The following is a 10626-nucleotide window of genomic DNA, read 5'->3' on the forward strand; positions in this document are numbered from 1 at the left end:
GTTACATGTCCTATTGCTGTTATTGTTTATGGGTTTGTGTTTTGGGATTCCTTGTAGCTTTTCGGAGCTGCAATGCTTTAACACAAAATAAAAGCAAATGATTTGTCCATATCCATCTATGTCTGTCAATTCTAAGTTAACTTTTTGAGCGAAAAGTGTAACACCAACAATTTGTGGTCACTCAAATACACAATACTGAATACTCTGGTAATTTGTGTGTGTTTTTTTTGCATTTTTAGTGACAGTATTGCTAATTTGAATTAATTTAAATATTATCATTTTGTGACTAGTAATGTTTCGTTTCCGATTTCTCTCCTAGCTTCTTTTGGGTAATATGGGTTGAATGGATTGAGATGATTGATGAATTTTTTTTAACACCTTGGCTTTATCGTGGTAGAATATTTATGATGAATCTAGGTATGAACGTCTAATGATTTTATTATGCCAATGTTATGTTCTTCGAGAAAGAAATATATAAATCAGCACAAGTGCAATTTACTTCGAATTATAACATGTAATCACTACAATTACTATATAAGAAATATTTCATTATTACTTTATAAGAAGTTTAAGGATATATAAACATACACGGGCTTTTATAATTAAAATATGCAGCACACTTCAAAGAGTCAGGTGCAAATAATTCTCTGAACAACAAAATATATGGCAAATTCTCTCCAACCTCCTTACCTTTTCTTGCATTTTCATATTTTTTTTAATTCAAACAATATCTTTTAATTAAAACACAAACTAAAATTAACAAAAACGTCTAATTTACATTAATTTCCTTTTAATATATATATATATATATATACATATAAAATAAAAAATATATAAATATTCCAAATAAAGTTTTTTATTAAAAAATAAAATATCATATTTAAAAATTGATTTTTTTTTTTATTTTAATAAATTTATTTGATGTTGTTTATTTTTAAATACTAAAAAAAGTGAAATAAGAATTTTAAATTATTTGAGTTCATATTTTTCATAAAAATATAAGTTAACAATAACTAAATTATTTCTCTTCTAATAATAAAAAAATTGAAAAAAATAAATCAGAAAAATATTTAAAAAGTATGTTTATTTGTATTATTAGTTTTAACAAAGATAATATTTTATTTTTTTAAATGTTTAATTATTAAGCATATTTTTTGAGAAACATTGCGACTATAGAAAATAGAAGTCACTACAAGAAAATTATTATTAAATTGAAACCAAATTTTAGAGACCAAAATAATTAGTCGTAATGGTAACTAAACTAGAGATCATTTTAAAAATTAAAAGAAAAAAATATTTTAAATTAGTTTTTAAATTGATATTTAATTAATAATTTTAACTATCAATTATTTAGATTTTAAATTTGGTAAAAAAAATCTTGATTGCTAAGAAATTATTTAAAAATAATATAAACTAATTTAGAAATCAAAAATTTATTTAGTCCCTAAAATAATCTCTAATTTAGTTACTATAACAACTAATTATTTTTGTTTCTAAAATTGGTTTCTATTTCTTTCCCACTTACTCTACTTCCCACTTTCTCTCTCTTTCCTTCCCACCTACCTACTTTCCACATTCTTTTTTTACCATACTTCCCACATTTTGTGAAAATTGATATATTATAAAAAATATATATAATAAAATTAATAAGAAAAAAAAGAAAAAAATGAAGAAAGGAATAAAGATTAGAAATAAATTGATAGTATGTTTTTCATGTTTTATTAATATTTATAAATTTTCAGTTTTTATTGTGTTGTAATATGTGAGTTTTTAAAGACAAAAACAATTTTATGAAATCAGTTAAAGAGAGTCTTTTATAATGTTATCATTTGCATTTAAAATTGATCAATTCCATATTTTGGAATTTTTTTTCTTAAATTTTATAATAAAGAAATATCACATAAGTTCCTTTGCATAACTAAAAAGGATATAATCTCTTTATATTATTATAAAATTAATATAAATAAAAACTGAAAAATTGTAGTCAAGAATAAAATAAAATATAAAATCCTATGAGACAAAGTTAGCCAACAATATTTTTTTGCAGTACTTTATATTTAACTAAGAGAGTCTAAGAAAAAATATAAGAAATATAGTAGGAATAGAAACTTAATTATCCACTAGTAATATGCAGGTATGCAAACTTTAGAATAACATGAAATGGGAATTCAACTTTTTTTCAATATTAACAAAATAGTATGAGATTCAAAATCATGAGAATTAAAAGAAATAATACCATTATTGTGGAATACTTTTATACTATATTTAATCCCCTTCATTCATCACCTTAAAAATTCAGACAAGCATTCCACGAATATGAAAATACATTAGTTAACCGTGGTTGGTGGTGGTGCCTCATTGTCAACTGTCCGACTTGAGACTCGAAGGAAGGAACGAGGAGATCACCGATACATCAACAATTGAACAACTAGTTCTAGATACTATCTATGTCCTCTTTAACAAATTAACAAATTGAATGAGAAGATAAGATGGTACCTAATAAGGTAAAAATAATAGTAGCTCAATGTTACAAACAATGTATTTGAGTTTACTCCAACCTTTACACTTGTATTTAAATTAATCATAATTATGCTTGCTTGTAGTTACTACCCATAATTATTTAAACACTATTAAATGGATATGAAAAGTGTATCTCTTTTAGATAATTATATTTTTACATCTTGTTTCACTTTACACCAAGAAAATATTAATATTTATAATAAAAAAATAAAAAATATCATTAATGAAAATATAAACGGAATGAAAAATAATAAAATAATTTTTAAAATTAAAAAATTAAAAAATTAAAAAATTAATATTTGATAGGGTATATGGTGTAAGATAATATTTTTGCAACTGGGGTTTTGGATCGGAGCGTTAAAGAAGAGAACCATGTCAGACATAGTGAAGCAACTGTTGGCAAAGCCGATCCAATTGGCTGACCAAGTCACCAAGGCGGCGGAAGAGGCCAGTTCCTCTTTCAAGCAAGAGTGCTTAGAACTCAAATCCAAGACAGAGAAACTCGCGGGGCTTCTTCGACAAGCAGCGCGTGCCAGCTCCGACCTGTACGAGCGTCCCACGCGGCGTATAATCTACGACACCGAACTCGTGCTCGACAAGGCCCTGTCTTTGGTCCTGAAATGCCGCGCCAACGGCCTCATGAAGCGCGTGTTCAGCATCATTCCGACGGCGGCGTTTCGCAAGATGTCGTCCCAGCTCGAGAATTCCATCGGGGACGTGTCGTGGCTCCTCCGGGTTTCGGCTCCGGCGGAGGATCGAGGTGACGAGTATCTCGGCCTCCCTCCGATCGCCGCGAACGAGCCCATTTTGGGCCTCATTTGGGAGCAGGTGGCGACCCTCCACACGGGGTCTCTTGACGACCGATCTGACGCAGCCGCCTCGCTCGTGTCGCTGGCACGTGACAACGACCGGTGTGGGAAGATGATCATCGAGGAAGGTGGGGTTGGACCCTTGTTGAAGCTGATAAAGGAGGGTAAAAAAGAGGGTCAAGAGAACGCCGCCAGGGCTATTGGGCTTCTGGGCCGTGACCCTGAGAGCGTGGAGCTTATGATCCTTGCCGGGGTGTGCTCTGTCTTCGCCAAAGTTCTGAAAGAAGGTCCCATGAAAGTTCAAGCTGTGGTTGCCTGGGCCGTGTCTGAGTTGGCAGCTAAGTACCCGAAATGTCAAGATCTTTTCGCTCAGCATAATATCGTTCGCTTGCTTGTAAGTCATCTTGCTTTTGAAACCGTTCAGGAGCATAGTAAATACGCAATTGTTAGCAACAAACCCACATCAATCCATGCTGTTGTGATGGCTAGTAATAATTCTAATGGCAATACTTTGAAAAAGGAGAGTGAATATGAGGACAAGCTTATGCAAAGTCGCATGCAGCATCCCTTAGGTGATAAGTCCACAAATCAGATGCTTAAAGTGGTCACAAGTACCATGGCAATGCATGCTGCCAACAAGCAGCAGCAACAGTTCAATCAAGACAATGAAGGGACTCAGAACTCACAGGGTGCTCCACCAAAGGCCAATGGGAATAGTAATGGCAAGCAGAGCCATCAGTCCCACCAGCAAAGCTCTACCTACTTTGGAATTAACATGAAGGGAAGGGAACTGGAGGACCCTGAGAATAAGGCTTACATGAAAGCAATGGCAGCAAGAGCCCTCGCGCAGCTCGCCAAGGGCAACGTAGCCATTTCTCGGAGTATCACTGAATCGAGGGCTCTGTTGTGCTTTGCCATTCTCCTTGAGAAAGGGTCTGAAGATGTGAAGTACAATTCTGCCTTGGCAGTGAAGGAGATAACGGCAGTGGCAGAAAAAGACGCAGAATTGAGAAGATCAGCTTTCAAACCCAACTCTCCCGCTTGCAAGGCAGTTGTTGATCAAGTTCTTAAGATCATTGAGAAGGAAGATACAAAACTCCTGATTCCTTGCATAAAGGCTATAGGGAATTTGGCAAGGACATTCGGGGCAACGGAGACAAGGATAATTGGTCCCTTGGTCCGGCTTCTTGATGAAAGAGGGGCAGAGGTGTCAAGGGAAGCAGCAATCTCTCTCACAAAATTTGCCTGCACGGAAAACTACTTCTGCCTTGATCACTCAAAGGCAATTATAAGTGCTGGAGGTGCAAAGCACTTGGTCCATCTTGTGTATTCTGGAGAACAGACAGAACAGATTTCAGCACTAGTTCTGCTCTCCTACATTGCATTGCATGTGCCAGACAGTGAGGAACTTGCTAAGGCCGAGGTTCTTGGAGTGCTTGAATGGGCTTCCAGGCCACCTAAGGTGATGCAGGATGAAACCATCGAGGCTTTGTTGCAGGAATCCAAAGGTAGGCTGGAGCCATATCAGTCTAGAGATTCAACCGAAGTAGTAGAACAAACACAACCACGGACAGTTTATGTACATTACGGACACGGACATATACAAACGTATAATGTTTAAGGTAGGACATGGAGACACACGTGTGTGTATATATATATATATATATATTATATAATTATGAATTATATAAAGTAACATTAAAGATTTATATATATAATGTTTTTGATTTTTTTAGTTTTTGATTTTTTTATAGCTGGTTAAAAGTATGTTATGTATTTTTATAATCATAATGAAAATTTATACAATAAATTTGAAATTTTAAAAAATTAATGTATTTCTCATTTTAAAAATTATGTTAGAATCATATGTTAAAATGGTAAAAAATCTAACATATTTTTTGAATTAGACATTTTATCGATAGGTGTCTTACGGGTGTCGTACAAATGTGTCATGTCCGATGTGTTCAACACTGACATGCCATTTCAGAGAAGTGTTCGGATCTCCATTGTTCTTGTGAGTGTATATACAATCAAATGCCTTATCCAATTGTTCAGATTTGTTTTCAACTATAAAGAGAATTGTTTGCCTAAACCATTTGTTCTAACTTTCCTTTCAACCTCAAAAGTTGACCCTCTCATAGAAATTGTAACCAATGAAAACAGTTATAAAGTTATACTTTGTAATCGTGCCTTTGTAAACACTCTACTGTTGCTCTTTTCTAACGGGAAAGTAAAATGTACAGCTGAACTGTTTTCCCGAGTTATTCAGCTACAATGGGTTGTAGTAGTAGCAAATTTTTGTTTTCCACAATGGCCATTAGACGTTAATTTTCATAACGAAGGACCTATTAGTCTAATTAAAGCACTGAGGTTGATACATGCATGTTCTAAAGATGTTCCATTTTCCAACTGTCAAGGAACTTATATAGATTTTAGATGAACAAAACACAGTGGCCGGATGCGTAGTTAATTCCAAAGCTTTCAGGGCAACCAATCGAAGTTGATAATTTCCCAAACCTTCAATAGCCACAGCAATCTGTATAATTTTAATTTCATCAGAGAAAGTTTAAAGAAAATAATAATGATTGGGGGCAGATGAACCCTCTGACACGATGATATTCGCCACTGAAGTTTAGTGGCATGGGGGCCAATAGTAGAATATGATAGTTTTTGGCACGCATATATATATATATATATATATTCATTTCAACTGGCCATATTATACTATTTGTATACAAGTATCACATGTAGGCTATTTCATCATGATGGATAAATTGCTATCATCTAGAAAAAGTGTTGCTAGTACTTCAAACAACGAGGAATCAGGGCAAAATACACCAAAAGGAATGGCCATAATGATCTTGGATAGATTCTAGGAATAGACAACGAACTAGCTGTGCACTACAGAAGCTATTATCAATTAAGAAGCTCACTACTTAGGCATACGGAAAAACAGCTAAGAAAGTGACATGGTTTATTTTATGACAAGGAAATCTGTTAAGATATCAAAGGGAAGCAATACACTTTAATATCAAACAAGTGAAATCAGAGCCCGTTAATTATACAGAAAAAAGTCATCAAGCCAGAATTGGTGTCTTAACAACAGTATCCCATGAGAAAATTGAAAAGTTTTATATTTCTTTTCTCATCTGTAATACTGATAATAATGATGATATTTTTACTTTCTATCTATCTTTTTCGTCATGTCGGTTATCATTTTATTATAATTATCGTTCTTCTCCTCTATTATCATTCTTTACAATAGAAACTATTGTTCAATCTGACAACAGAAAAAACCCTCGTCACAGTGCATCAATCTGTACCGTACACTACTCTTTCAAAACCAACATTTAGGAATGCTGAAGGCAGAGTTACAACTAATTCATACTCCTATTACCAAACCACGCACAGTTTGGCCACTGGTGTATTCTTCACTTTCAACCAATAATGATAGAAAATTAAACAGTAAGTAGGCAATTTGTCTTCAAAAGTATTCATTTGTGTCAATTTAGAATAGAAGTACGCAATTTCTGAATTTGTTTGTTAACTAATAATAAATATTTCCAGTAAAGTTAAACTAACTTATCACAAATATAATGATTTAAAGGCTAAATTTACAAAGACGACTAATTGGACAAATTTGAGTATGAAATTCTATACAAACTATAATTTTAGAAGTATTAGGAAAATTGGTTAAAGTTCGAAAAGTTTCTTCAGGGTCGGATCTGATTTGTAACTATCTGTGTAATTAGTTTTTTGGGTGATCTTTGTGCATTGTGAGGATATCAGAGAAGAGAAAGAGATTTTGTATGATGAAACATACAAAACATATTGTATTAGAATAAGATAGGGAGAAAGAATATATAGAAATAGAGTTTAGGGTTAATAGAAGATTGTTTTCCAATAATTAATTATTCACTTCAAGAATTCTCTACTCTATAAGTCAAGAATTTAATGGTGATCCTAAAGACACTTAAATTTTTAGCTTAATGTGAAATAGACTTTTAACTATAACAAAATCAAATCAATGAGAGACCACTACTTATTTATTCAAAGTTAATCTTTCTATTATCGAACACCACGCTCATTGCTCATCCTAATTCCTCCTAGTGATTGCCTACATGCATCACATTCATTTCCTTGCGTTCACGCAATGTTGATTAGAAACAGGATCACAAAACCACGGGAGAAACAACAATAAAAAAAAATTCAAAAACCCAAATCAAAATCATATATTCCGATTTCCAAATGAGAAGTTATTAAGGAATATATATATATATATATATATATATTATTGATATTATTAATTATTATATAACTTAATTAATTATTAAAGAAATTATATATAAATTATTATATGATATAATTAGTTATTATGTAACATAATTAGTTGATTGAATAGACATGATTATGTTTTATATTCTTTTCTGAAGTTACAATTTTGTTTATATATATATATATATACTCCGAATTCATTCTATTTGAAACCAATATCTTTATTCTGGTCATGGTATCGTAGCATGATCTTGGTGTTCTTGATTATCAAAATTTTCATATATTCTAAAAACACCAATACTGTCATGGTAGACGATTCGAATGGTTTTGGATCGGATATCAAAACCACTGATCCCTCACACCCGTTCTATATTCATCATTCAGATCAACCAGACAATCTCTTGGTTCATATCAAATTAAATGACATCAACTATCAATCCACGAAAAACATGACAAAATCCCATGAAGTATATCATTCAACTTCTTCTAGTGCAGTACAAAGATTCATTGTGGAGCACATCCAAAAATTAGCTCAAGCAATCAATGCATTAAATCAAAATAATTTTGGTAATATTGACGCGTACGCGAATGTCACAGGTTTGATTCCATTAACTCTTGTGTCTGTTAATTCTAGTAGCGTAAGTTCTTGGATTTTGGATATCAACGCCACAAATCACATTGTTTCCCATATGTCTCTTTTAAATGAACCCAAATCTTCCATACAAGTGTCAATTTACCGAATGGTGCTACAACACAAGTCACACACACTGTCACCGTTATTTTTAATGCCAAACTCACACTTAAAAATGTCCTACGTGTCCCATCTTTTAACTTGAACTTGGTTTCAGCTAGCAAACTCACAAAATGCCTAAATTGTTGCATTTTATTCTTTCCTGAATTTTGTATTTTGCAGGACTTGGTTTCGGGGAAGATGATTGGCTTGGGTAGACAGTGTGGTGGTCTATACTACATGCATTCATCAAAGAATAAATCGACTATTTTCCATGTCTCTCAGTCGTCCAACTTATGACATTTACGTTTGGGACATCCCTCTTTTTCTCGTTTTTAATTAATGTGACATTTACTCCCTAATCATCTTAAATAACTAGGAAATAGTTGTACAATTTTTCCAAAGGCTAAGTAGACAATCATGCCTTTTCCCAAAAGCTCAATAACCACAAAATTTCTTTTTTCACTTTTACATTGTGATGTCTGGGATCCTCATAAATTCCTACACACATTGGTTTGCGTTACTTTCTTACTGTTGACAATTTTTCTCGTTGCACATGGATTTTTCTCATACATCATAAATCAGAGACACAATTTTTATTAACTAATTTCATACAATTCGTCACGACTCAATTTTTTGCTCCGACCAGTCTGTTAAAGATTCATCCGTCAGAGGGAATTATTACATGAATTTTAGCATCATTCAGTTATCAAGTTCAACATGTTCTATGCTACTTTTATTGAATGTTGGGCCTTGTGTCAACAATACATATTATTTCCATAAAAGCTTATTAGTATTCCCAAGTCAAAGTTGAAGGAAACTTAAAAGCTCGGTCAACCATTATCGATTACATAGGCCTCATATTACTGCTTCAACCAAACTATTTCATTCTATATGGCAACGACTATGCCACTTATCTCAACGCTCGACAAAAATTATTGTTTTATCTACTTGGCAACGACTATGTCGCCTACTTCTCCAACTCAGCAAACAACGTCTTCTCTCTCTCCACGACTTCACCCTCTACTTTGGCAAGGTTGGCCTTTCCCGCCTCCAACTCGGCTTTCAATGCGGCCACCTCTTTCTTCGCCTCGTCAGCCTCAATACTAACTTGACACATTTTTTCATCAAGCGACCCCATTGCTTCCAGCGTATCCTGTATTGAACTAGAAGATTCGTTCAACTCGGCTTTCAGTTTGGCCACCAGTGGTTGAGTTTCTCTCTAGCTCTTCTCCCAGCGTCCGGTTGACCACCAGTGAGTGACTCAGCATTTTTGCCAGCTTAGCCACCAAGTCACTCGTTGAGACGACCGCTAGGATGCTCTGCTCTTCGGGAGTCATACCTATTTGAATGCCTTGGGACTCAGAACAAGCTTTGTGAAATCTATAAAGCAATAAGGCAGTAGTAAACCTTTCAACGTTCATGATCATTGCTATTTATAGGAGAGAGAAATAAGTGTGCGTTACTTAGCACCGTTGGATCATTTTTAATCCAAAGGCTCATCATACTCGACAATTGAAACGACACAAATTGTCAGCCATTAGATCAAACAGTGCTCATTGAATGAAATTTTGAAAAAAATAATGTTACATCTTTGACAAACATTAAATGTGCTCAACAGTCACATCATCTCGTCTCGGGGCACCCAACGGTCACATCTCAACTCCTCGATCAGTACCGAACAAACTAATCTCGGTCTCGGTGACCGATTGATCGTGTCAAAGAACATTTGAAGGTAGTTAATAAATGGAAGCAACGACAATTACCAGAGTATTTAATAGGTCATAATCACGTCCCAGATTATGCGGAAAATATCTATGAGAAATAAGCTAAATACTTATTAACTGAAAGATATTAAAGATATTCTTCAGATATACCAACATTATACATAAGTGTGTAACTAATATTCAACCCATTACAGCAAGGACCCATGACCAACATTATAAATAAACCTTTCACAGAGGTGTAAGGTACACTTTATCAATTTACAAATATACATTTTTTACACAAAGTACTTACTTGATTGTTGAAGTACCTTTTTCAGATTAACCCCGATCCAACACCAGCATATTAGGAAAGAAACTCGAAAGAAGAAACGAAGAGATCACCAACATATCAACAATTACACAACCAATTTTAATTTTAGATACTATCTATGTCCTCTTAAACAAATTGGATGAGGAGATAAAATGGTACCTAATAAGCTAAAAATAGTAGCTCAATGTTACAATCAACAATGTATTTGACTTTACTCCAACCTTTACACTTGTATTTAAATTAATCATACTTATA

The 10626-nt window shown here is 33.5% G+C and overlaps 1 protein-coding gene across 1 annotated transcript; it reads left to right on the top strand.

The window, feature by feature from the left end:
- Nucleotides 1-2828: 2828 nt before the first annotated feature.
- On the top strand, nucleotides 2829-5513 carry LOC137808465 (uncharacterized). The gene is made up of 2 exons (XM_068609593.1): nucleotides 2829-4951; nucleotides 5237-5513. The coding sequence occupies exon 1, from the start codon at nucleotides 2893-2895 to the stop codon at nucleotides 4948-4950; it is 2058 nt and encodes a 685-aa protein (XP_068465694.1). The 5' UTR covers nucleotides 2829-2892; the 3' UTR covers nucleotide 4951; nucleotides 5237-5513.
- The last annotated feature ends 5113 nt before the right edge of the window (nucleotides 5514-10626 follow it).

Source organism: Phaseolus vulgaris, chromosome 3 (genome assembly GCF_000499845.2).
Source record: "Phaseolus vulgaris cultivar G19833 chromosome 3, P. vulgaris v2.0, whole genome shotgun sequence".
NCBI classification, from domain to species: Eukaryota; Viridiplantae; Streptophyta; class Magnoliopsida; order Fabales; family Fabaceae; genus Phaseolus; species Phaseolus vulgaris.

Bases quoted from the DNA above. Each gene is read 5' to 3' on its own strand.
- LOC137808465 (XM_068609593.1), top strand. From the start codon at position 2,893: ATGTCAGACATAGTGAAGCAACTGTTGGCAAAGCCGATCCAATTGGCT.